General features: G+C 53.0%; 1 protein-coding gene across 7 annotated transcripts in view; it reads left to right on the plus strand.

Moving 5' to 3' along the window:
• Nucleotides 1-27,326, plus strand: part of PAX5 (paired box 5) — a 156,020-nt gene that overhangs the window by 19,190 nt on the left and 109,504 nt on the right. For 5 of the 7 annotated variants that reach the window (XM_041004431.1, XM_041004432.1, XM_041004435.1 and 2 more), the window contains 2 exons: nt 6,773-6,837; nt 9,661-9,789. In XM_041004431.1, the coding sequence (XP_040860365.1) occupies nt 6,773-6,837; nt 9,661-9,789 (194 nt within the window). The remainder of the gene's footprint in view (nt 1-6,772; nt 6,838-9,660; nt 9,790-27,326) is intronic. The other 2 variants (XM_041004434.1, XM_041004436.1) reach the window with 1 other exon arrangement.

Consider the following 27,326-nt stretch of genomic DNA (forward strand, 5'->3'; position numbering starts at 1 on the left):
CTGTCTTTGTCCTGAGACCTGGATGGGGCTTGGAGGAAGGAGAGAGGTGACCAGGCAGTAAGAGAAGGGCTTTGTCCTGCCGCTGCCCTGTAGAGCTCTGCAGCTGAGAACAGGGAAGCTGGGAGAGAAGAAAGGCTGAGCCCAACAGTCCTACCGACTCCATCTCAGGCCCTCACAGCTGTGCCTCTCATTGCCTGTGTCCAGGCATGCCTGCTGCTTCCTCATTGCACTCTTTTCTCTAATTAAAACTTTAAAAAAAAGTACTTATTGTTTATTTGAAAGTTAGAGTTACAGAGAGAATGACAGAGAAAGAGAGAGACCTTCTGTCCATTGCTTCATTCCTTAAAAGGCTGACAAGGCAGGGGCTGGCCAGGAGTCAGTAGCTTCATCTGGGTCTCTCACGCAAGTGCACAGGTCCAAGCACTTGGAGCATTTTTGCTGCTTTTTTCAGATTATTGGCAGGAAGCTAGATTGGAAGTGTAACAGCCAGGACTTGAACTGGTGCTGACATGGGATGCCAGGATGATCTGCCCATTGCTCCACAACGCTGGCCCCTCACTGTGGCTATCTTTAGTGAAGGCTCATTAAGACCAGGACCGTGGGCCTGGCACAATGGTGTAGTGGTTAAAAGTCCTCGCCTTGAACGCACCAGGATCCCATATGGTCACTGGTTCTAATCCCAGTGGCCCTGTATCCTGTCCAACTCCCTACTTGTGGCCTGGGAAAGCAGTTGAGGATGGCCCAAAACCTTGAGACCCTGCACCTGCATGGGAGACCCAGAAGAGCTCCTGGCTCTTGGCTTTGGATTGGTGCAGCACTGGCTGTTGCAGTCACTTGGGGAGTGAACCATCGGAGGGAAAATCTTCCTTTTTCTCTTTTTCCTCCTCTCTGTAACTCTGCCTTTCCACTAAAAATAAGTAAAAATAAATCTTAAAAAAAAAAAAAAAAAGATCAGGAATCTGCCTCTCCTCCCATTCTGTTTTGCGTAGACAAGGTAAAGCTCTGCTTGGTTTTCAGTTTGGACGCAGCTTCTAAACACTTGTCAGGTTAATGTTACAGTGCTTAAGAGGCCTTGCCTCTGGCCTAGACGTGACTAGCGACGGCATGGTGGCTGGATCTGGGGCTGTTCTTGTGGCTGCAGCTTGGTCTGTTCCTCAGAGTGTGTACCATCTTATGGTTTTCAAGGGCATCAACTTGGGAAACCAGAACTGGCATGGGATCAAGCAGCATTGAACAGGCCCTGCCAGGCATGTAGGAGACCTGCTGGGACCTGACTCAGTTTGCTTGGAGAGCATCTTGAGGACAATATGTGCTGGGCCACTGTTCTGCCTCTGGGAGAGCCTATCAAAGCCAAGAGCTAGGAGTTTCCACCAGGTTTCCTACGCAAGTATAGGGTCCCGAGGACTTGGGCCATTCTATGCTGCTTTCCCAGGTCAGAAGCTGAGAGCTGGATTGGAAGTGGAGCCACTGGGACTTGAACCAGTGCCCATATGGGATGCCGGTGCCACAGGTGGGAGTGGACCACCACGTCAGCCCCAGGTCTTCTTTCTTGCAATCCGGTGCCATGGCTCTGTCGGGAGCTCAGTGGTGGTGGTCACAAGGCATTGCCTTTCTCTTTCCCCTCCAGGACTGGGGAGGCAGTGATTGTCTTGGGGAGCTGTTGTGTCACACTGGGTGTTCTGGTTTCTCGAAAGAAGCCAGAAGTACGTATAGAAGACTCCAGCTTACAAATATTAGCAACTCATTCACACAGAAGGAAATGTGCTATGCAGTGTTCTGGTACCAGGGATGACCTGGGCGAGACAGGTTGTTAATTCTGCTGTTAATCTGAGCATGTGGCTCCCAGCCTCTGAGCATGCAGACCCGTCTTTCTCTCTCCTCCTATCAGTCACCAGCCTGCTGCCACAGCCTGCAGGCTCCCTCCTGGCTCCACTCTGTAGCACCCCGGGTTTCATGGCCCCTGGTCTGTGCTGTTAGCGTGGGCATCCCTCCTCAGCCCTGTGTCGCTGTTTCCTTTGCAGGGTGCCATGATTTTCTTTCAGTGTAACTGTGAGACCGTGAGGGGTGCTAGGAGGAGGATGGTGAGGGGACTAGCTCTGAAGGAGGCAGAGCGGTGTGGAAATGACTGCAGAACCAGAAGTGCTGTGGAATTCTCATCCTCAAGTTCTGCATAGATGTTGAACTCACCTAGGAAATCTTCAGCAGAGGGGCCATGTCCTCTGGATGTGGCTCGAAGGAGAGTGCTCAGGCTTGGGGGCTGGGGGTCTGGGCTGGTTTGCTGTGTGACTTTGGCCAGGTCCCTTAAGCACTCAGGGCTTTAGTTCTCCCTTTGGTCAGAGTAGGTTCCTGGCTGAGCTGCTTTTTCTGCTGGATCATGGAGAATGTTCTCATGGCAGCCAGGGTCGGGGGGCATGCTCGCCAAGTGCGGAGTGCCAGTGAGTTAGACTGACAGTGGCTTGGAGAAGATCTTGAGTATGCTCTTGTCATGCTTGTTTTAAAAGGAGATTTATTTTATGTTAATTTGTTTGGAAGGCAGAATTACAGAGAAAGAGACAGAGAGAAAGGGAGAGAGAAATCTTCCACCTGCTGGTTTATTCTTCAAATGATCTTTTTTTTTAAAATTGCATTTTTTGGAAAGATTTATTTTTATTTTTATTGGAAAGGCGGATATACAGAGAGGAGAGACAGAGAGGAAGATCTTCCGTCCAATGATTCACTCCCCAAGCGGTCGCAAAGGCTGGTGCTGTATCAATCCGAAGCCAGGAGCCTCTTCCATGTCTCCCACGCGGGTGCAGGGTCCCAAAACTTTGGGCCGTCCTTGACGGCTTTCCCAGGCCACAGGCAGGGAGCTGGATGGGAAGCGGGGCTGCTGGGATTAGAACCGGTGCCCATATGGGATCCCAGTGTGTGCAAGGCGAGGACCTTAACCACTACACCATTGCGCCAGACCCCTAAAATTGCATTTTTATTTATTTATTTTTATTGCAAAGTCATATATATATATATATAGAGAGAGAGAGAGAGGAGGAGAGACAGGAAGATCTTCGTCCAATGATTCACTCACTCTCCAAGTGACTGCAATAGCCAGTGCTAAGCTGATTCCGAAGCCAGGGGCCTGGAGCTCTTCTGGGTCTCTCACGCGGGAGCAGGGTCCCAAGGCATTAGGCCATCCTTGACTGCTTTCCAGGCCACAAGCAGTGAGCTGGAGGGAAGCACAGGGAGCTGGATGGGAAGTGGGGCTGCTGGGATTAGAACTGGCGCCCATATGGGATCTTGGCATGTTCAAGGTGAGAACTTCGGCTGTTAGGCCACTGTGCCAGGCCCTCAAATGGTCTTAACAGCAGGGCTGGACCAGCTGAAGCCAGGAATCTAGAACTCTATTCAGGTCTCCCGTGTCGGATGGCTCTTGGGCCATCTTCTGCTTTCCCAGGTGCGTCAGCTGGGAGGTGGATTAGATGTGGAGGAGGCAGGATTCAAAACAGCCTGCGATGCTGGTGTCATTGCAGGTAGAGAATTAACCCATTACACCATGGTGCCAACCCAGCTTAGTAGAACTGGTGCGTTTCAGTTGCAACCTCCCTCTGCCCACAATCATGTCATCCCACTGGAAGCTGCTGCCCCTCACTTTTACCTGCTGGTGGAAAGCAGTCAAGCAGAATCTCACCCCTGCGGTTAACTTTGGAAGTTTCCTTACCATTCTGGGATTCCTCCCATAGAGGACAGCTCTACTGCAGCCTTATAATAGAGAGGAGGTAGCCATGTGGGGAGTGAGCCAGTGGATGAAGTGCTGTGTGTGTGTGTGTGTGTGTGTGTCTTTCTCTGACTTTCAAATAAATAAATAATTAAATTAAAAAAAAATAGAGGGGCATTGTGGCTACTTCCACAGCCCTGCAGCTTCCCAGTGGGCACTGTGTGCTTTTTAAAGCACAGGTGAGAAATATGAATATTTCAAGGTGGTGATTGGTCATTTATCTTTATGAAAACAACACAGAAAATAACCTTCAGTATTTAGTGAGTGCTTACTAAAAAGCAATGCTCCTTTAAGGCGTTTATTTACTTCATCCTAATAATTTCCTTGCGAGGCAGGAAGGCTTCTTGGTCCCGCTTTATGGACAGACAGACCGAGCAAGGCCAGGTGAGGTTGTTTACCCAAGGCCGTGGAGCTGGCTCATCGCAAGGAGGAGTTCCAGACTTCAGCAGGCTGGTGGTAGATTGCATGCTAACCGTAACAGCCACGCTCCCTGATTGCAGCAACTGACGGGATGCTTCAGCACTCATGATTTACAAATATTTTCAAAGTGGGGAAGGTGTGCTTTGCTTTGCTTGTGTACAAACCAGATGATACTTTGAAAAGTTAAGGCTGTCAGTGAAACTCTAGTGGGAAATAGTTCTGAAATGTTTTATAACAAGTTGATATATGGAAATGAACTGTTTATATCAGAAGATATGTTTTGCCTTATCTTCCTGTATCTGGATAGGTCTCTTTGGACACACACACACAGGAAAGGTGACATACGCCCTACAAAGATTAGATCAGATGCCCCCTTGATTCCAGCTGGGGGGAAGACCAGGTCCTTGTCCAAAACACTCAGTTTTCTTAGTTAAAATAAGTGGCTTGAATGTTGCAGTGTGCATGGCAGGCAGCCCTTCCAGCCAGTGATCACAAAAAGACAAAGGCCCGGGGCCAGGCTGTGGGGTGATCAGCCCCTTCAGGGCATCCGGCACCAGCTGTAAGGTCAGCTAGGGCTGGGCTTTGTCCAGTGAATTTGAGGGGTAGCACCTGCTACCCTATCCAGAGGCCTGATGTAGCCTTGAAATGAACTGCAGGTATGATGGTCTAGAATGTGGAAAAACTCCTCATGAAATACTGTGTGCATAGAGCAAGATACAGAATGGCACACATGATAGAATCCTTGACATTATTAAGAGAAAGTAGATGTTTCTAGATATGCACAGCAGAGTTGTCATATAGGAAATACCAAAATGTAATTTTTAGATATCTTCTTTATACCTTTCCATGCTGTCCAAATAGTCTTCAGTGAGCACATATTTAATTTTTTTTATTATAAAATGATTTATTTATTTGAAAGGCAGAGTGACAGAGACAGAAGGAAATAGAGAAAGGTGCATGTTGTGTTTTTTGTTTGCTGGCTCATTCCCCAAACACCTGTAGGGCTGGGCTAGGCCACCATCAGAAGCTGAGGACTCTGTCTGGGTCTTCCATGTGGGTGGTAAGGGACCTGTGCACTTGGGAATCCTCCGTTGCCTTCCCAGGCACATTAGCAGGGAGCTGGCTTGGAAGTGAAACAACCAGAACTCCTATCCAAATTGGTACTGTGACTCAGGATTTGGATCTCCCAAGCAGCTACTTAACCCTCTGTGCCACAACAGCCACACCTTTATCACTTATTTTTAATGAGGGGGAAAGGACCCTCTCTGATAAATCACTCTTTTGAAAGATAACAGTTTGATGTTGGAGAGGAACTTTTCTAAAGAGGTGAACATTTTCTCACATAGCATTCATCTCCCAAATGCCAGGGCAGGAACTTTCTTGGAGCTCCCCAAGGGAGCTGGCCCTATTCTGCCCTGTCAGAAGTGCTGGATCATAGAGGGCGCATGTATTGTCCCAGTTGGAAGTTACCAGACAAGGCTTCTTAGAGCCCAAGTTTCTGCTGAGGCCCTCCGAGCGTCCCAGGGCAAAGGAGACGCCATGTGGTCATCTCTTTCACACTAGGCTTGGATAGATTTTAATTTTTTTTAGAAAATATTTTATTTTATTGAGAAAGTTGAGAGGGAGAGTCAGAGAGAAAGAGAGAGAGAGAAAAAAGAGAGAGAGAGAGATCTTCCAACTGCTGGTTCACTTCCCAAGTGGCTGTAGTGTCCAGAGCTGAGCCAATCTGAAGCCAGGAGAAGGATCTCCCATGTAGGTGCAGGGTCCCAAGGCTTTGGGCCATCTTCCACTGCTTTCCCAGGTCACAAGCAGGGAGCTGGATGGGAAGTGGGGCAGCCAGTACTCAAACCTGTGCCCATATGGGATGCTGGCCCTTGCAAGTAGAGGATTAAGTCAGTTGAGCCGTTGCACTGGCCCCAGTAGATCTTTAAAAAGGGATTTGATGACTTGAAATAAGTCAAGAGTAGTCTGTTCCAACTCCCTCATTGTATTGTGGTTCTGAAAGAAATGGAGGTGCTCAAGATTATGATCAAGTTCATATCAGATGGGGGTACAAAGTGGCAGGAAAGACAAGGCAGGATCCCCAGATGCCAGCCCTGTGCTCCTTGGCAAGAAGTTTTATATCTTTCTGTTACACAGTGACTCATACTCACCCCTCTTTTGCCCATGTGCCACCGGTAGGAGCGGGCTTTCTGTGGTTCCAGAGGGCAGATGGGTCACCTGGTGACGTTCCTTTGTCCCACAGAAGCTGAGCATGAGACAGAGGAGGGAACTTGTATAGTCACTCAGTGTGTGTCTTAGACAGGAACTCCATCGGGAAAGAGGCCTCCTCCTATACAGCGTTATTCAGAAGAGGGGCTCAAGGCCCCCAGAGGACATACAAGTTACTCCAAGACACCACGTTAGAACTAGTCTGTCACGCTTGCAGGCTCCCAACTCCCTACCCAAGTCCTCAGTGCACTGCTCATCCCAGCTGCTGCACGGCTCAGCCTGGCTATGGAGTTCCCAGTTGTCTGTGCGTTGCTCCTGTGCTCCCCTCTCCTTCTTGGTGGTAAGCAGACATTTGTTGTTGCTTTTTTTTCCTCCCCTTGACTGCTGCAGGATCATCCGGACGAAAGTACAGCAGCCACCCAATCAGCCGGTCCCAGCTTCCAGTCACAGCATAGGTAAGAACTTAAAAAATTTTTTTTTTAAAAACTCTAATGGGCTCCAAATATTCTAAAGAACTTTTAATCATTCTTATGGACAGATAATTCTGCATAAAACACTTCGGCACGCGTACTAATGCGCCTTCTTTGTCATTCTCCAAGGGCTGAACCTGGTAAATGAATTTTATAAATACTGCTAAAAGGTTTTGAATTTTACTGATTATTATGATAAATAGCTTTCACCATGAGACAGAAAATTGAAATCTAAGCCAAAAAAAATCCGCTAATGGGGGTCTATAGAATGTCAGATAATTAAAGTAATAAATCAAGAAAAGGGATACTTATTCATAACATTTTCTGCATCATTAGTCAGTAAGTAGTTTTGAATGTGTTTTTTTCTTCAATCAACCAGCCCTTCCACAAGTCTTTGTGCACCTGCAGTCTTGAGTGAAGATGTGGCAAAACTTCCCAAACTTTCTTTTCTCTGGGTCTCTCTCGCTTCCGTCTCATGTGCTCTGCCAACTGTTGAGGGCCGCCGATGGGGTTTCTGATGTGCGTTGGGTGCAGTGTGGCGAGGGACCCCGACGTGTAGGGGTGGGAGTTCTGACACTTGCCTTGCCTTCCCTTCAGAGGCTGTGAGATGTGTCTGTTTAAGGTGAATTCTTTCTCCAGGTAAGATAAAGGAAATACGTGAACTTACCTGGGAGGCCAGGGATTCCTGCTGTATGGGAGTGGAGGCTCATGCAGCAGGCCTGGGACCCCGTACTGGTTGTCAGTCCCGTGTAGTCATGCCTCACATTGGGTGGCGCCCCATGTATTCGTCACTCACGGGCCTTGTTGATCTCCAACCTCCTGAGGACTCCACCGCCGGGGCCTGGCTTAGAGTTCAGCTCAGCAATGAATTCACTCCGCGAAGTGTGGATGACTCTTCAGGGCTTGGCATCTCTGGTTTCCGCCTTTGTGGATAAAGGGACACAGATCAGGTGCTCTCAGGGGGAGCTCCCTGCTCTTCCACGGTTGACAAGGAACACTTGGTCCTGCCATGAGAGGTTTCTGTATTTAGGAGTCTGTTCAGAAAGTGTCCACTGAGACTCTGCTATAGTAGGAACCAGTAGGGGCAAGATCAGCTTTCCCCAGGGCTCCTCGATCCAGTGGGGGAAACACAACAGACCCACACATCACAAAACTGAAACAAAGCTCAAGAAGCAGGTAGAGAACCACCCGATTCTTGGGTGAATGTCTGTGTTGAGTTTTCACTTGTGGCTTGAACTGTTCCGGGTCACGGAGCAATGAAAATCAAACCAGGAAAAGGTGAGGCTTTTCTTGCCATTGGTCCAGAGGGAAAACTCTCTCGGACAGCAGAAGGCTTGGTTGTCACAAAAAATTTGAAACAGCACTGCTTATTCCTGCAGCCCCTTCTGGTCTATAAACTTACTAAAAAGTGAAGAATCTGTAGATTTAGAGAGATGGAATAACTAGTCCCAGTCCATGGTGGGAGAACCTGGAGGAACTGGTGCTGGGCTCTGGGTCTTTTAAGAACAGCATAAAAAGTTAAAACAAATGCCAGCAAGCTGGTGTGCCCTGGTGCCGTGTGACTTGTTGTTGAAAGGACCAAGTGGTCAGGGATCTTCCTTCTTCCTGTGCTCATTGCACCTTCATACGGAAAAGGCCGTGAGATTTTTGCATAAATCTATTTTAAGGTGCTGTTTCTGGTGAAGGAAAAGAGAAGTGAACGATTTCTGTGTCTCTTAAGGAAGCTCTAAAAGAAAACTCACATGGGAGAAAAGAGGCCCTGGGCCGCCCAGGTGCTCAGGAGCAGGAAGACGAGTGTGCTGGCAAGGCAAGCGGCCAACAGCGTCTCCCACCAGTGCTGCTTCTGGTCATGTCTGGAGTCCAAGGTGGCTCCATCAGCCTCCTGCCGGCTACAGCATGTGTGGAAATGGTCTGAAGGTTACAAAGAGCCAAGGAAGTTCAGCCGCACACCTGGAGAAGGTCTTGGGGATGGACTTGTCTCTCCCTTGGAAACTTGCAGCCAAGTCCCCTCTCCCATTTAGATCTTGGGCGTGGGAAGTTAGAGACCCCCTGGGGGCAGAGCTGGACTTGAGGAGGCCCAGGTCTGGTGCTTAGCTTTGAGCCTTGTTCTTTAACCAGTGCGGGTAAATAGTAGCAGCTTCGAAGGCTGCAGCCACCCAATGAGAAACCCTGCCCACCTGTCCCCTTCACTGTTCACTAGAGGGGAGCAGGTTGGTGGCGGTCTCGGGTCTCTTCTAGCTTGTGATGCTGATGGGAGCCTTAGGCTCCCTTGCTTCATATGTGAGACCCTTATCTGGGTTATGAACCTGTTTGCAGAGTTCAGGGAGATCCTACCCCAGAGGCCTGGGTCAGATAGAAACTTGTTATCATCACCATGAACAGGAGAAATAAAATCCAGGTGGGATGGAAGAGAACAGTGGTCGAGGAACAGTAAGAGGGCATCCACTTCGTAGCTGTGTGTGAGTGAGTCATGAACTTGAGGAAAGAGGCCTTCTAGGTCACTTTTTTCCCAGCTCTGGCTGATATGGTGCCTCAGATCCCACTCCTTGTCTTCTCCATCCACACTCAGTAGGCAGGGATGGACCCTCAGCCCTTTCTGCTCATGCTCTTCAGGGTGCTTTTCTGCACCATATGTCCCCTTTGTCTCCCTCGATGGCCTCCTGCACCAAGCAGAGGTGCTGTCCCCAGCGCCGAGGCTACCCTGCGCAGGGCACGAGGCTACCCTGCCCAGGGCACGGTGAATGCTGCAGCTGTCTGCCCTGACCCCAGCCTCCTGCCAGTTCTGACCACTTCTCTCCCTCTGCACAGTGTCCACAGGCTCTGTGACGCAGGTGTCGTCGGTGAGCACAGACTCGGCTGGCTCCTCCTACTCCATCAGCGGCATCCTCGGCATCACCTCCCCCAGCGCCGACACCAACAAGCGCAAGAGAGATGAAGGTAGACCCCGAGGCTCTCTTTTGTTGGGGGAATGCTGATGGCATTTATTTTGGGGTACTGGGTGGGGGTGGGGTGGGTAGGAGGCAGAAGCAAAGCCGGTCCCTGTGAGTGAGCACTTCTTTCCTGCAGGGGACCAGAGTCCCGCTGCCTGTCATTTCTGTGGACACAGAGAAGGGCTGAGCCCTTTGGGAGGGCAGACAGGCACCTGCCTGGGACACGGACTTCATCCCTGGGGAGGAGGAGTCCGAGCTTGGCCACCTGAGCCCGCCTGTTGGGATGTCTTGCGGGAGAGAGAGCCACCACCTCCCTGTCCTGCAGGAGTGGCAGTGGGGTGGACTCCCTGAGAGGCTACCCGAGAGGAAACTCCTCATTTTCTCTTTGCCCTTAGCCTTGGAGGACAGCATGCTAGGGCCTCTTGGGGGGCAGAGGGGATGACAGGTGACAGTGTGTGTGTGCACGCGCTGGCTGCCACCCTGGGCCTCTGTAGCCATCCACTTCTTCCCTGCATGCAGATGGACCTCAGCCTGGATTCTTTCCTCTGGCTGGGCTTCCCAGACAGTCCTGGGCTTGAGAGGAGAAATAATCCCCTGGGAATCCGTAAAACCTTAGGAAACAGAGGACAAAACAAAAAATCAGACACAAAATCCAGGCCATACTCAGAGCTGTGGGGATAGAAATCTCCACTCAGTCCTGTCCTGGAAGCTGAAGACCATGTGGCTAGAACTGGGCCGTCTTCAGCACCAGTGATGAGCAGCCTGGGGCCTCTGTCCTCGGAAGGGTGTGGACTGGATTCCAGACCGGCCTGCCCTGCTGGGCAGCCCTGCCTCACCTCCCTGCCCTGCCTGTGAAGCAGATGTGGGAAGTCTTTAACTCGGCGGGTTGCTGGGCCGCCTTCTCTGTTGGTTTATGAGGTTGATGCTATCATTTCTTCTCCCACTGTCACCTGGGCTCGCAGCAGATGTGACCCAGCTGGGGCCGGCTCTGTTTGCACAAGGCGGAGAGAGAAGGCTTAGGCAAGGCTCCCTCACAAGCCAGGGGTTGGGCGAGCCAGGCAAGAGGTTTTGGAAGGAAAGAAAAAGAAAATTTAATATGTCGTTTGCCACTGTGTAGAGATGGGATTGCCTTGCTGTGTGGCATTCTGCACCCGCTCTACCTCTGGTCGGCACCTGGTGTCTGCCTGTCAGCGTGTGGTGTGGTCAGAACACAGGCGGGTTGGTCTTGACTGGGCAGCTCATTCTCTGCTGGTCATATCATTTACTGAGCACTGTCGGCCATTTAAGGTGCTTTATTTGAAAGATTGGCAAGAGAGGCAGAGAGATATCTTCCATCCACTGGTTAGCTCTCTGACATCTACTGGTTAGCTATATCAGCCAGAGCTGGGCTAGACTGAGACCAGGAACCTTGGAGGAACTGGAGGAACCATGCCTCCAGTGTGGGTGCTGGTGCCAAATATGTGGATCATTTCTGCTGCTTTCCTAGGTGTTTTAGCAGGGAGCTGGATTGGAAGTGGAGCAGCTGGAACTCAAACTGGCACCCATGTGGAATGACAGTACTGCAAGCAGTGGCTTAGCATACTGTGCCACAACAGTGGCCCTGAGGAGTTGCAAGGAGAGGAGGGAGGAAGGGGAAAGCTATTAAGCTTTAAGGTGGACAGTGACAACTGGGTTGCGTCCAGAGGAGCTAGTCCAGTTGGAGAGGGGTCTAGAGGCAGCTTGTGGGAAGCAGCTCCAGGCTCCAGGGCTGTTTGGGGAATTGAGGCACAGCATAGGCAGAGCTGAGTGGGAGCTTCTGGACAGTGGGAGGGAAAAGGAAGGGACTGGAATGGCAGCTGCAGGGGCAGCTTCAGCTCAGTGCGAGGAGGCATTTTGCATGTACGAGGGGGGTCTAGATGTGAGAGAGGAGGCCTCGACAGGTAGTGAGTGCCCCATCCCTAGGGGTATGTGAGCAGAGGCTAAGTTGCCACTGAAGCTTTGGGGACCCTCTGGTGAAGAAGGGAGTCAGAGCTGACACTGGATGAACTTGGCGATTCTCGCAGCTGTGGTAGAACTTGGCGATCCCAGGCAGCCTCGGGAGGTGGCCCTGCCTCGCTAAGGGAGAGTGATGTGATGGCCCTGGAGCTTACAAGATCATGAAGAGAGGGGACTCCAGCAATGGCAGCAGAGTCTGGTCCTGCCCCTGTCCGACTTCCCTGATAGTGTAGACGATGAGAAGGGTGTGGGGGTGGACAGAGGCACCCCAGCCTGTGTTGGGGCTATTCTGGATGGCCACCCTTCCCTGCACTGACTGCAGGGCCAGGGGAAGGAGGCAGAAATCATCACTTTCCTCTCATCCATGGGGGAACAGGACACTGAGGACCAGGGAGCTGGCTGACATTGGCAGAGCCACGCAGCTGGCACAGCTGGCGGGGACCAGGGAGGAGCAGGAGGGTCCCTGTGAGGCAGCCTGAGCCATGGGAGGAGACAAGCAGAAGGGCAGCACCTGCAGGTAGGGTGCTGCCCGGCGTGTGCTCCTGGTTGTGTGGATGGTGCGGGGGAAGGCAGGGCCAGTGAGAGCAGGGCATGGTGGGCAAGGCATGGGGCTATGGGTGGGGGGCCAGCTGTGGTGGCTGCAGTCAGCGAACCTGGGCAAGTGCTGGCTTCGGAGGAGGCACCGGCTTTTGCAGGAGCCTGGTTAGCCTGAAAGAGAGAGAGAGAGAGAGAGAGAGAGAGAGAACATGAACAGAGAGGGCTTACCCCCGTACCTAACATGAGATGAAAATGGAATCAGTGGCTTAGTTGTTCAACAACCTGTTTCACAGGTGACAAAGGCCAGTCCTGGAGGTAGGAGGCTGGCAGGCCCAGAGTCCCTCTGCTGGGCAGCAAGGGGGTGACATCAGAGGCTGAGAGCCAGGCAGGGAGGGGTGATCCCTTCAGCAACTGAGCCACTCAGAGGGTCCCTGAAGCTGTTCAGGCCGAGCTGGGCTAGGGGCCGGGAGCAGCCAACAGAGGCAATCCCAGTTCTCGGCCAGCAGCTGGGCTGGGCTGAGGGAGGAAGCATTCACCTGGAAAGATCGGAGTCTGTCCTTGCTCCTGGGTGAGGGGAAGGATGTGTGAGCAGGGTTGTGCAGTCCAGGGAGGCCTTCTGGACTGGACGCTGCTGTGGCTTTTGAGGCTCATTACTGTCCAGGGGCTTCATGCTGTATCTGCCAGTCGCTCTGCCCCATGTGTACATGACTGGGTAGGGGGGCACATCTCATTCCTTCCTGTGGCCCCAGGCCTGGTGCTGGGGTTGCCTAGGACTCTGGTGGGCTGGCTGGCTCCGACACCTCCCTCCCAGAGGAGCTGGTGGTAGGGTGAGATGTGGCTGAGCGGGCAGTGTTGTGAATAGCCAGGCCGGCCACGGCTGGAAGGGCAGCCGTTGGTCCTTTGATCTCTCCCAGGAGGCCTCTTGCCACTGTCCCCAGGGTCGCCATTCAAGTGGCCAGGCAGCCTCCCCTCCCCTCTGCCATACAGAGTTTGAAAACCCCTTGCCTCCCTCCCCCCGTACCAGGCACAACAGAGGTCAGTGGAGTGCAAACCCCTTTCACCAGCCCAGAGGGCCGCCCAGCCTGGCCCCAAGGGTGGAGCGTGGGGGCAGGGAGCAGCCTGGGCAGTCGGAGCTCAATGTAAGTGGAATTTCTGGCCCTCTGAGCCCTGGGCTGCCTGCCTCCCCTCTGCTCGAGGAAGTTACAGGAGGGGCAGTTGATATGTGGAGGGGGCCTGTCTCTTGCACAAGATGCCAAGTCCAGTGGCGGCCTCGGGGTCGGGGTTCTGTAGTGACCCTCCTGCAGGGTGTACCCATCTCCGCTCTGGCCTGCCCCTCTCCCCAAGCCTTCTGTTTGGGGTGCTGCTTGGTGTGTGTTTTGATGATCAAACCTCTCTTATGTCTCCTTCTGTCTCCAGATGCAGGTCTCTTTCTGCTGCCCCCACCCCTCTTCCTCTCCTCTGTCTCAGTCTAGGGGTCCCAGCTTGGTGCTGGGAAGAAAATGGCACAGTAGCCCAGGGCACCTGTGATCACAGACCACTGCTGGTCTCTTCCTTCTAGAACCATTCTCCTGGGGTCTCAGACTTGATGGGGGCTCAGAGGGCCTCAGATTTCCAGAAAGCGGGTGGGGACACAAACCTTTCAGGGGGTTTGATGTCACAAGGAAAGACCACTCCTACCAAGGGCCTCATGCCAGAGAGTGCTTCCTGAGTGGCTGCTGGGGCCCCTTATCCCCGGGCCCCCTGACTCTGCTGACTTCCTGTCTGGAACCCTGCTGCTGCCCCCACCGGACATCAAAGCCAAGCATTAGTGTCCTCAGGTGTCAGCTGTAGAAGACCGCCTCCTTCTCCTTCCTGGGGGAACAAAAAGGCTGAGCCTCTGTTCCCTAGGAAGAGAGACCTGGGTGTGGGAAGTGACGGCGGCTTGGGTTGGGGTGGGAGGCAGCAGGCAAAGTGGCTGGGATGGCATGGTGGAGTCACAGAGCTTGTGGGGGCTGCTGGCCTGCCCCTTTACGGCATCTGGGTGGTGGTCTCCAGGAGTCCTTCTCAAGACAGACTCCTGAGGGTTGTCCCTTGAAGGTCTGTGTCACGTCAGGGGTGGGGACCCAGATCTTTGCCAAGGCCACCGCTCAGAGCTCAGGTGGCCGCTGCCAGCCTGCCAGTTGTATCTTTCTTACTGTTGGCCACCTGAGATACTTTTCTAACTTCCCAGCGTTCAGGCATTGGGATGCTGACGGGTGAGTGTCTGGTTCTTTCTGGAGTTGGAAGGACACTGGTGGGCTCCCTTGCTGGCAGTAACTCCCAGGGCCGCTGGTCCTGAGGTTATCCAGCAGCTTTCTTGGGCTACTGGCATGGGTTTTCTTGGCCTGAGGCCTTTGAGATTCTAGAACCTTCCTACTGCCTCAAAAGAAGCCAGACTGGGTTCAGTGCAATCTGAAGTCAATGAGAGTAGGTTCTGGGACTGGATCTGTGTGTGTGTGTTTGTGAGGTGGGGATGGTGGTCAGGGAAGTGGGAGGAGTCAGGCCCCTGGGTGGGGTACGGGAAAAAAGTTGTGCTCTGGGAGGAGACCAGGAGCCGCAGTGTGCCACAGGGGTTGTTTACTCCGTCTCGCCCAGGACAGGAGGGGTCCAGGCTTGGCTGGTAGCAGTTCTGCCCAGGGTATGACGCCAGGGCGGTTAGTGGCAGAGGTGTCAACATCTTGCGGTTCACTCTGCTCTGCCAAGACCCAGGCAGACAACAGCCGAGGCTGTGTAGTAGTGAGGCCAGGTGGTCCCCTGCAGGGGCTCCTTGGGCCTTTCCCTGGGGCCCGGCGTCGCATGGGTGAGGGTCAGATTTCGGTTCCTCCTGGGTCCTGGGTCCTGGGTTTCACTCTGATTCAGTGAGTGAGAGGCTGCGTGAGAGCAATGCCATCCCCCTGGCCTGTTTACACACCTGCTCTGCCCGGTCCCTTCCCTCCCCCCACCCCAGGGCTCAGTTCCCAGGGGGGCTATGCTGTGTGGGCCTTCTGGACAGCCCTGGGGTGCGGGAGATGGCAGGGACCACCCCTCGGTTCGGGGTTCACGTGTTTGGTCAGGAAGAGCTGAGCATGGAGGCTGCCAGGGACAGTGATGGTCTTGTCTTCCTTGGTGGGTGACTTCTGTGGATGCAAGGGACTTGGCTTGCGCTGCCAACTTCCACCTGCCCTGCTGTCCCAGGGGACAGAGAATCCGAGGGTCAGTGTGCTTTCATCCGGCACCAATCTGTATTTTACTGACTTTAACGACCTGATCAGCACAAAGAGCCCTGGGCTCCAGTCTTGACTTGGCCTGACTTGCCTGGTGACATTGGGGGAAATTCCTCCTTCTGTCTGGGCCTCAGTCTACTCATCTGTAACATGGGATGGGGGTTTCTAAGGTGGTTTCTAATGTCACCTTGTTCTGTGTGTTGGGGTGGAGCCTCCTTGGTGAGGTCAGGAAGCCCTTGTCCCGTTTCAGGGTGCCTGGGTTTGAGTCATGGCTCTTCTTCCAGTTCCAGCTGATGTGCACCTCTGGAGGCTGCAGGTTGGCACTCGGGTCCTTGGGTCCCTGACACCCACGTGAAAAACTTGGGCTGAGCGCTCAGCTTTGGGCCTTGGCCTGGTCCAGCCCCAGCTGTTGTGAGCATCTGGGGAGTGAACCAATGGATGAGAAAGCTGTGTCTCTCTGTTTAAAAAGTTTTTAAGTTTCTCAATCTCAAGCTTCCTAGGGATTGTTTTATTAGTTGATTAATTAATTTGGAAGGCAGAGAGGGAACCAGAGCCTCCATCTGCTGGTCCGTTTCCCAAAAGCCTACCACGGCTGGTACTGGGTTGATGTTGAAGCCAGGAGCTGGGAAGTCAGTGCAGGTCTCCATGGGTGTGGCAGGAGCCCAGTTACTTGAGGCATCACTGCTTCCTCCTGGGTGTGTGTATTAGCAGGGAAGTGGAGCCAGGAGGTGGAGCTGGAGTCAGGTATCCGAAGCAGGTGCTCTGGCGTGGGAAGCAGTCATCTTAACCACTGGCTACACTGGCCATTACATTAAACCAGGTATTCAAAAACTCTGGGTGTGGGCAACCCTTTCACATGTTCTAAAAATGATTGAGGAGCCTCAGGAGCCTTAATTTACTTGGATTGATTAAAATGTATAAAATTAAAGTACTTATTCATTTATGAAGATAATAATAAATGCTATAGTATTATATTATATTATATTATATTATATTATATTATATTATATTATATTATATTATATTATATTATATTATATTATATTATCACTTGTACTTAGCCAAAAAGTTGAGTGGCACTGGTCTGTGACTTTGCAAATCTCTTCAGTGCCGGGTTTAACAAGAAGCGAGCTGGCCCCATGCTGCTTCTTTTCTTACTCTGTTGTGACGTCCCCCAACCTTTACAAAACACCACCTTGTCCTTGGGCCAGAGTGGGCCTGCAAGCACACAACCTCCTGGCCTTACTGTGAAAGCAGTTGGCACTTGGAAGAGCACCTAAGGGGTACTGAGGAGCCCCTCCACCCTCCACCCTCCCAGGGTCCCTGGACTATACCTAGAGAATTTCTGCTTGGATCCCTGCTGATGCTGAGATGGGTTGTCACTTGCGCAGTCTGGTGATTGTGGCTGGAAGGAAGGAGCCGTTGGTTTCTCCCACACTTAACTCCCAAAGGCGGTGGGTGTCCTGGCAGATCTCTGAGCTGCTGAGGGAGCAGCAGGACGCACTGGGCTTTGGCAAGCCTCCTCTCGCAGGCTGGAGTAGGCAGCGTTTCCTTCTGGAGCCCCAGCCCCAGCCAGGAACAGCTCCCAGGATGCCTTTCTTTGGCAGCATGCACTCTGCAGGTTCTGAGGTCAGCTCTCCCTCCAGCATCCTAGAATGGTGGCTTGGTCCTTCTCCTATCCAGCTCAGCTCTATACCAACCTGCAGCCCCACCCAGGAAACTCAGCCATGATATTGATTGAGCATGAAACAAAATGAAATGAGGAAATGCATTTGGTATTTGTTTTGACTCCTGGTATTTGAGGAGCCCTTTGTTCTTGCCTCTGTCAGGGCTTGTCGGTGTTTCTGGAATGTCAGTGGCACGCATGTGTCTGTATGTGTGAGGTGTACATGTGTGTGAGCATGCATAAGCATGTGTCTGATTTCACTTTGAAATGTCCAGCGGATGTTTTGATTAGTCCCGGTTATCATTTGCAATAGTCTTTCCTAGGGTCATTTTAGGATGGAATAAAATGGAGATGAGAGAAGAGAATGTCCCAAGACAATTTGAGGAAGAGTTGGAAGAAGAAGGAAGACAAAGGATAGTGTGGAAGATGGCTTGCGGTGAAACTAGCTGACTTGTAATAGAGGATGACAGGGACCCTCAAGGGATAGAAAAGGAGATTGCAAAACCAATTATGGGGTCAGACACTTCCCAGTATCTGCCACCAGGTGGCACCATCGACCCAGGACAGCTTAGTTGCTTGTCCTAGGTCAGGGACAAAGGGTAACAGGGTAGTGTATCCTGGCCATGTGTGAGCTTGATGTCCTTCTTACCAGCTTGGGGGCGGCAGTGCACAGGTGGACTGACCATTTGCTCGAATCTCATGTCACTTCTAGCAATGTGGCTGGGAGGAGATTGAATTTATCGCATATCTGTTTTTGTTGGCCTTTTGCTCCTGGAGACCAATCTGGTTCTTTCTCGCCGGCTTGGCCTGGCTGTGTTGATACAAACCTTGCTGGGAGTTGGGGCCTGAGTTTCTCTCTCTGACTTTATTGGCCGTGTGACCTTGGCCAAGTCCCTTTTCTCTGGGTCTTGTCCTTGTGTTCTGTAGTGGGAATTTGAGCAGATGACTTCTAAGTGTCTTGCGTTCTCATGCTCTGTGGCGTGCCAGGGAGACGGCTGGAGTTGGAATCAGATTCTGAGTCTTTTTCTGTGGAAACTGTGAGTGGGGCCTTGAGTGGGTCACTTCCTCTGTGGGGATGGCAGTAGCATTGCCCTCACAGCTTTTTATATAAAATATCAGATCGAAGAATGCTTTGGAAATGTGTTGCAGGAGGAGGGGTTGCTAGGTACAGCTTCCCTTGTTATTTACGTCTGCCGCCCTCACCACGTGGGAAGTTGGTGCCTCTGCCTGTGTTGGCCTGGGTCCCTGTGTCTGTCGTAGCGTCCCTTGAACAGGTGGCTTCTCCCCCCGCCCCCGCTGCCACTGCCTTGGTCCAAGCACTCTTGTCACTTTGCCATCTCCTCAGCCTCCTCACTGGTGCCCACCTCCTTACGGCCCTGACTTCTCCAAACCACGTGCATGTAGCAGCCTAAGGAGCGCTTCTGCAGATCCAAGTTTTTGTGACTTGCGTGAAGGGTTTTTAAAATTATTATTTTTATTGGAAAGGCAGAGTTACAGAGAGGAGAAAAGAAGAGACAGAGGGTGAGATCTTCCATCTGCTGGTGCACTTTCCAAATGACTCTAACAGCCTAAGCTGAGCCGATTTGAAGCCAGGAGCCAGAAGCTTCTTCCGGGTCTCCCACACGGGTGCAGGGTCCCAAGGCTTTGGGCCATCCTCGATTGCTTTCCCAGGCCACAAACAGGGAGCTTTTGGGAAGTAGAGCAACCAGAACTCAAACTGGTGCCCATATGGGATGCCAGGGCTACAGACTGATGACTAGATTGCCATGCCACTGCACCGGGGTGCCCTCCGCAGACAAGGATCTGCCCATTGTTCCAAGAATCCATCCAAACTTTTTTCTTTAAAAAAAATTTCCTATCTCCTTTAAAAAGTAATCAGCTGACTGATGTGGGAGCCAGGAACACAGTCCAGGGTGCCCACGTGGCAGGTAGGAACCTACCTATTGGAGCTCGCTCTTCTGCCTCCCACAGTGTGTACGAGCAGGAAGCTGGAGTCGGGAGTCCAGCGCAGAGGATGTTGCTCCCTGAGAGCAGTTCTGCATGGGAAGGCTGGGCTCGGAGCCCCCTGCAGCCTCCCCCCGCTGCTGCGTACACGCCCTTGTCCCACCTGGAAGCCAGAAGCTTCAGGTGCAGCAGGTGGATCCTTCCAGGCCAGGCAGTGGTCGGTGGAGCGGGGAGGGTCCAAGCCGAGCCTTGGGCTGTGCTGACCAAGGGCTCTAACCTCTTGGACCGTCCATCTCCTTGGCTGTCCAAGGGGGGTAATCATAGAAGTGCTCCTTCTCACCCCGCAGTCAGCACCGGCATGCAGCAAGTCCCTCAAACCCCACTTGCTCTCTTTTCTACCGTCAGAGCAAGTGTTTTTGTTCTGAGAATCTTCTGGACCCCAGCTCTTTTGTTTTTGTTCTGTTTGTACTCGTCACTTTATTACTTAATGCAAAGTCCAGTGATGGCATTATTCAGGCTAGGGTTAGAAGAAAACTAAATATTGGGCCCGGTGCAATGGCTCAGTGGCTAAATCTTTACCTTGCACATGTGGGGATCCCGTATGGGTGCTGGTGCTAATCGCAGCTGCCCCACTTCCCATCCAGTTCCCTGCTTGTGGCCTGGGAAAGCAGTAGAGGGTGGCTCAAAGCCTTGGGATCCTGCACCTGCGTGGGAGACATGGAAGGGACTCCTGGGTCCTTGGTTCAAATTGGTTTAGTTTTGGTTTTTGAGGCTACTTGGGAAGTAAATCAGCAGATGGAAGATCTTTCGTTTTGTCTCTTCTCTCTGTAACTCTGCCTTCCCAATAAAAATAGATAAATCTAAAAGCTAAACAAAAGAAACATCAACAGGAATTAATATTCCATTTGGGTTTGAGACCCTGCTCTGCGCCCAATTCTGGCTTCCTCCTAATGCACACATACCCAGGGAGGCGACAGGTCATGGTTCCAGTGGTTGGATTCCTGCTGCCCGTGGGCCAGACCTGGACTAAAGTCCCCGCCCAGCCAGTGACCCAGTTGGTGATCACTCTTTTGCTTTTTTATTATTATTTTTAAAAGATCTATTCATCTGTTTACTTATTTGAAAGGCAGAGTTAAAAGGAGAGACACAGAGAGATCTTCCATGTTTTGGTTCACTCCCCAAATGGCCGCAATGGCATGAGCTGGACCAGTCTGAAGCCAAGAGCTAGGAACTTCCTCCAGGTCTTCCACGTGGGTGCAGGGACTCCAACACTTGGTCCATCTGCTGCTGCTATTATCAGGGAACTGGATCGGAAGTGGAGCTGTCAGGACTTGAACCAGCGCCCATATGGAAGGACAGTGTTGTAGTACAGCATGAAAAGCTGCTGCCTGTATGCTGCCCTGCCCTTGCTAAGCATCTCTTTGGATGCCCTGAGTCCTGGCAGCCCTTCCAGCTTCTGCTCCTCATCCTTTTTCCCTCCTCCCACACGCCCCTCCCCTGCCCCCTCCGTCTTCTCTCTCTCTTGGTTTCCTTTCTGTCTGAGACATAAGCGCCATCCAGCACCTCTGAATGGTACTTTTGTTCCACAAACATCCTCATCTGAAAAGGATGATCAGTCAGGTTTGTGTCTGCTAAATGCTGGCGCGTTCCATCAGCTCAGGGCCCCCAGACAGCCCGCCCTAGGAGGCAGACAGGCACACGTGGGAGTGGAAACAATTCAACCTGAGTGTGTGTGTACTCATCTAGAGCCTCTTCTACCACTGTCCCCCTCCCCTGCTCCCTCGGAGGCGTCCTCTAGCCTTCCAGCTCTGCTGTTGGTGATGATTTAGCCTGCTCTTAGCTTCCTGTGCAATGGGGGACAGGTGAAGAGCAGGGAGCCCAGGCCTGAGCCGTCTCTGTTAAGGGCCTCTCGGAGGAGCCTTGGAGCCTTGGTGTGAGTTCTGCATTTGTCTTTGGCTGGCTGGCGATTGGGGGATCGCCCATACTGGGCCTTGCGGGCTTGCTGGCAGAAGACAGGGTGGGATGTGTCCCTGCAGGTGAGGAGTGAGGCACCCTGAGAGTGCTGAGGAAGCTGGCAGCTCGGCGGGGTACCCAGAAGGAATCACATTCACCTGCCCTGTGGCCGCTGATGCATCTCTCAGCTTCTCCAAGGGTCGGTTTTCCCATAGGTCAGGTGGAGCCTGGGATAATGTTCAGGTTGGGAATTCCATAGTGTGTGTGTGTGTGTGTGTGTGTGTGTGTGTGTGTGTGTGTGTGTGTAGAACAGCTGGTCCACTCGCAAGTACCTGTTCTTTTTCCTTCACTACCTTCTTCCCCAACCCCAAGTGGCAGACCTGGAGGTCTGGCCACCCAGGGAAAAGCCCAATGGGACCACCGGTGCTGGCAGCCAGCAACTAACCCTGGGTGAAACCGACAGTGATGGGGTCAGCCCCCTGGGGTGCTGTGTCCACAGTCAGCACCATGTGCGATGCTGGTGGCTCCACTGGCCCTGGCTGCTTGCACAAGATCCACTTGAGGCTTGGGGCACAGGGGCAGGGCAGGCTGTGAGGCTGGACACACCTTCGTCACCGGTCACTGGTCATCATCTCCCTCCAGCCGCTGGTGAGCAGGTGGGGAGAACCAGGCAGGAGCTGGGAAGGGAAGGATTTATCCAAAGTGGCATCGAAAATCACATCCCAGCTCCCAGAGGCCAGCTCCTCTTCCTCCTCTTTCTTCTCCCACACCCACCCCCGCTCACTGGCCCAGGCGCCCCCTCCTTTGCCCCGCCACTGCCCTTGCTCCGTAGGCCTTGCTCCAGCCCACCCGCGGGATCTCAAAGCTGGCACCCCGGGCCAGGTGGAGGCCGGGCGATCGGCTACCGGGAATGCGTGTGGGTTTTCCTGCGCGCACACATACGCACACACGCACGGAGCCGGCAGCGGGGGCGCCCTCGGGAAGCAGGCCGCCTGCGTGCTCGCCTGGCCTTCTCTGCCAAGCATTTGCAATTTAATTGACATTTGGCGGCAGGAAGCCAATCAGTATAAGTCAATTGACAAGCCAAGATAAAACTAATCGTCGGCCCCCCGCGGCCCTTGCCGGGCCTGGGCGCACGCACGGCCCTGGCCCAGCCTTGGGGCGCAGCGGGCCAGCCCCGGCAGGTGACAGCGGCGCCGGCGACGTGTGGCTCGGCCTCGGTCCTCGAGGGGGCGGCCCGCGGCCCGCTGATCCACGCGCAGCTCTTGGCGGCGGCTGGCCGGGGAGGCCCATAATGAATGACTTTATTTGCCTGGGCCCTGCTGAGAACAATTGAATTTGTTGTGGTTGCGGGCTTGAATGGGGGTTGCCGAGGCTGCCGGCTTTGGGTAAGTTGGGGGCAGCCAGGAGCGGTGGGAACCGAGCCCTGCTGGCGTCTGCTGGTGAAATCGCAGGTGGCTGGTCCCCACCTCTGTCCCCAGCCTGCACTGGGGTCTGATCTTGCCCTGCTGGGACCTTTTTGGGTTTTGCACCAGGAAGCAGCAAGAGAGCTTTCAGCGGTAGCTTGGGGGAGTCAGAGCTGGGCCGGAGGCAGCCTTCCTTCCTGGTCTCCTGTCTCCTGGCTGTGCCCAAGCTCCCTGCCAGGGCACCTATGGCTGGCCACCTGCTTGTTGACACATGCTGCCACTCTACTGCTGGTCACTTCTTTGCTGACACCTGCTGGCTGCTACATCTGGGTCTCTGCCTGTAGCCTCCTGCTGCCTCCCCCATCAGACCAGTGCTCCAAGGACTAGGACCCACTTAGATTCACCCCTCTGGGGGTGTCCCCTCAGATCCCAGTCTCTGGCCTGGCAGAGGAGGGAGCGATGAAGGAGGTTGTGAACTTCTCTTCCTCCTGGGTGCAGACACGGAAATAGTCCTTTTTCTGGTTCGGTTTTCACGGGCACTGCCTGACTTCTTAGGGAACCCAGGTCCCTGCCAGCCGTCAGTGAGCTTGCCTGCCAGGGGGCAGTGGTAACAAAGTCCACAGCAGCAAGCTTATGTGCTGAGCAAGAGCTGAAGTCCCCTGAGTGGGCAGAGGCTTAGTAAGCGGCTCTTGAGGACTTTCCCCCGGGCATCAAATGCAGGCATCCTTGGGGCCACCCCTGACAGTCACATCTGTGCTCTGGGGGCCTGGGAAGCCCACGTGGGCCGCGTGCATGTTGTCCATTTCCCTCCAATCTTTGTGCCTCTGTATCTGGAAGCTATATAGAGGAGTAGGAACCTGCGACCGCTGAGGGTCACATAGCAGTCGGAGCAGTTCGGTTCTCCTCTTCCAGGCTGGAATGCCCTGGAATTTCCCAGTAGGATGTCTGTGCAAAGTCACTCAGCTCAGCTTTGCTTGGCTGGTGGTGAGGATGAGCACCCGCTTTGTGACAGGCACCATGGGTGTCACTGCAGCTTGAGGAAGAACAGGGTCTCTTTTGCATATGGTCACAGGGAGGGGGGGCATAGTGGAACTTGAGTCCCAGAGTGAGGGCGTGGCAGGGCTGGGAGTCACACCCAGGCAGGTCTCAGAGCCTGTTTCCTTAATCGCTCTGTTAGCTAACAGAGGTTGTAGCCTATAGGTGCCCTGAAGGCTTCTGCCAGCTTTCCCCTTTGCCCTGGCCTTAGTCCCACCTCCCTTGCTCTGGGATCTCCCAGACACATGTCAGCAGGCAGCAGGTGCACTGATGTTTCGAAGTTATCTTCCTGCCCTAGCTTCTCCCTTCTAACCTGGTGTGGGCAGCAGATAGAAGGCTCTGGAAGGAAGGAAAAGCCACTGAGGAACTGGCAGTCCCTTCCTGGCTTAGTTTACCTGGTCAGATTGCTACGTTTGGAGAATGTTTTTGCTAAAAAGGCGTTTTTTCTAGAAAAGTAAAAAGGTTTTAGGAACAAACTCTTGCTATTTGTGGCCAGAGTTTACTGCTGAGTTGTTTTCCTGTTTCTAGGGAGCAATCTAGAGTTCTCGTCCCTCCTGGGAGATAAATCCTGTTCTGCAGGGCAAACAGGGAAACTGGTCCACGTCAGGTGGTAAATGGCAGGGTGACAGAGGCTTTGAAGTCTTGTTCAGTGATTTTTAGAGCCCGTCAACCCCAACGTCCAATCATTCTGACAAGCCTTTTCTGGTGCCTCCTTTGCTGTCCTACATTGAAATGGAGGGGAACTATAGCCCATGGCTGTCCTTAGGAAAATAGATACAGTGCCACAACTGTAACCAAAAGGCAGAAGCAGTGCAGGCTCATAACAAAATGACGCATGTCACCATGTCAGTGCTTGAACAGCGGCCCACCAGAAGGCATAATACGGTCGTTAGCCGTCCACACTTGTACATGGAATCACCACGGCCATGGCTGTTACGCATGCAGACAGCTGGGATTCTTGGCACTGAGGCTCTGCAAGGGTGGCTGTGTCCTGATCCAGTTCCCACTGGAGCCATGCGTCGGCTTCCCTCCCCGATGCCATGGGTGGATTCCCGGGAACATCAGTGTAAATTAAGGCGCCACAATGTGTTGGCATAGATCGGTGACTCCGATGGGCACAGAGAGAGCTGTCACTGACCCAGTCCTGCTGAGAACCCACACAACATGCTCCTTGCCTGGGGAGGTTCTGTGAGTCAGTTAGGCAGAGTGCGGGCTTGGTACAGTGGCCTAGCTGCTAAAGTCCTCGCCTTGAACGCGCTGGGATCCCGTATGGGCACCAGCTTGTGTCCCGGCAGCCACACTTCCCATCTTGCTCCCTGCTTGTGGCCTGGGAAAGCAGTCAAGGACAGCCAAAAGCCTTGGGACTCTGCACCCGCGTGGGAGACCTGGAAGAGGATCTGGGCTCCTGGCTTTGGATCAGTGTAGCACTGGCCATTGTAGTGATTTGGGGAGTGAATCATTGAACGGAAGATCTTCCTCTCTGTCTCTCCTTCTCTCTGTATATATATATGACTTTGCAATAAAAACAAATAAAATCTAAAAAAAAAAAAAAAGAAGAAGAAGAAAGCAGAGTGCACATCTTGCAAATCTGCTCTGTGTAATACCACAAAAGCTCGGGCTGACTCATATGTGGGCTATGGAAGTGACATGACCTCGCCCCATGGGTGCCAGGCTCCTAGGGGCCTCACACAGTGAGCATTTTCTTTGTCTGGGATCCTCCCTGCCTGCTCTTTCATGTACTCTTGTCCCTCACCTCCTCTTCCAGGAAGCCTTCCCTGACTCCCCTTTGTCTTCCTGGTGGGAGTTCTGTGCTGAGGTACCCTCCCACCCCAGCCCCAGGTCAGGCATGGAAGAAAGAGAGCACCAGCTTCCCCAGGGAAGAAGAGGGTGCTGACTGTGTCCTTGGAACCTGTTGGTCCCTGTTGAAGCTACTTTCGAGCCTCAGCTCTCTTAGTGTCTATTGCATGCCTGCTGTGTGCCAGGCATTGTTCTAGGTGCTGCAGACATGGCTACAAGCAGGACAGAGCTGGAGCAGCATGTGGTTAGGGGCTCTGGTGGGTGCAGTGGGTTGGGGGTAGGTGGTGAGGGGTTCTCGGAGGTGGGGTGGTGCTGGTGACACAATGACATTTGAGCAAAGGCACTGGTGACTGAGGAGTCCCCGAAGCAGAGAGGGTGCTAAGTGCTGGGCCCTGTGACCTCAGGCTGCGGGACACCCCTGGGAAGAAAGAGCCCGGGAACTGATCCTGCCTTTACTGAGCTCCTTCCCTCCTGTTCCAAACCTGAGCCTGCCACCTTTCCTGGCTGAGTCCATCTGCCCCGCCATCCCCACTCTGGCCCTGAGCCTCTGTTCTTTTGCCCTCGGATGGGGTCTCTGCACTGAGTCAGATCTCCTCTACTCCTGCCACCCCCTTCAGCCTTCTGTGTCTGTGTCAGTTATGAGTGTGTCCCTGGGAAAGGCTAGTGGGACACGGCTATTTGGAGCAGACCTGGAGAATCTGGCATGGAGGGGTCAGCTCCATGGGCAGGTAGACTGTTGTTTGGTGGTGGAAAGAGGCAGTTAGTGCAGTGCGTGACCCGTCTCGAGCCCATCCCTAACACACTGCTTGGCTCACCACTCGTGCCAGCTCACCGCGCCCCCCCCCCCAGCTGTTCCTGGTCTCAGCAGCGGCTCCCTCCAGAGGTGCCAGCTTTATTTATGGCTTTTGCCCAGCTCCCTGCGGGCAGAGCAAAGTCCATTAGTGTGTTTGCAGACGGTGCCAGCTCTGCTCAGATGCAAGACTTATTTGCAAACTGTCATCGCCCTGGCCTCCTCCAGAGACCCACATGCTGGGCTCAGCCTTGTACCTCCGAGAGACGCCTCCCCCAGGCAGCCAGCCGGGGCGAGCTGCTCACCTCCCCTGATTTCCCCAAGCGCCCTCTTGGCTTGGAGTTGGGGAAATTAAATTAAATGCCATGGAGTAACTGTAATAGCACACTGGGGCATGTTGACAGAGGAGAATGAAGTTTTTGGTGTTGATAGGAGCTCATTGGCTTAGCATAAATTAGGGAAGGAGAAAGAGAGAGAGAGAGAGAGAGAGAGAAACGAAGAGAATGTACTGTGCCAAGAGCTGGGGCCCCATGTTTGAGTTCCTGTTTGTACCCTGAGTGTCCTGTGGCTTTGGGCACCTGCTTGCAGTACCCAGGAGCTCAGTTTCCGGCCTGTGAGATAATCAAATTATCTTACTTATCTGCGGGATAAGTAGACTCCCAAGTGATTGGGAATCTACTCTCGGCTCTTCAGTTCTTCAATCTTTAAGTTAATTCATTTATTTTGAAAGGCAGAGAAAGAGATCTCTTATCTACTGGTTCACTCCCTAAACGCCTGCAAGAGCTGAGGCTGGGTCAGGGTGAAGCTGGGAGCCAGGACCTTAATCCAGGTCTGCTACATGGATGGCAGGGACCCCAGTGCTTGAGCCATGACCTGCTGCCTCCCAGGGTATGTGTTAGCAGGAAGCTGGAGGAGAAGCAGAGTTGGGATTCGAACCCAGGAACTCTGGAATATAGGCATCTCCAATGGTGTCTTAACTGCCCCTGATTGGATTTTCAGGATATTTCCTTTATCTAATGAGTTTGGGACAAAGTGATTTGCCACAGTGGGCACTCCTAAAATTTGCCTGGAGGTTGGTCTTTTGTGGATTAGGGGCACTGGTGAGTTCAGACAGCAGGGTCACCTGAGACGGCTATGTGACCCAGGACATGCCCTTTCATCTCCCTGAGCCCGTTTTCTCCTCTGTAAAATGGGAACCCTGATCTCTGGTCCATCTCGACT

Source organism: Ochotona curzoniae, unplaced genomic scaffold (genome assembly GCF_017591425.1).
Source record: "Ochotona curzoniae isolate NIBS_2020 unplaced genomic scaffold, NIBS_Ocur_1.0 scaffold_3208, whole genome shotgun sequence".
NCBI classification, from domain to species: domain Eukaryota; kingdom Metazoa; phylum Chordata; class Mammalia; order Lagomorpha; family Ochotonidae; genus Ochotona; species Ochotona curzoniae.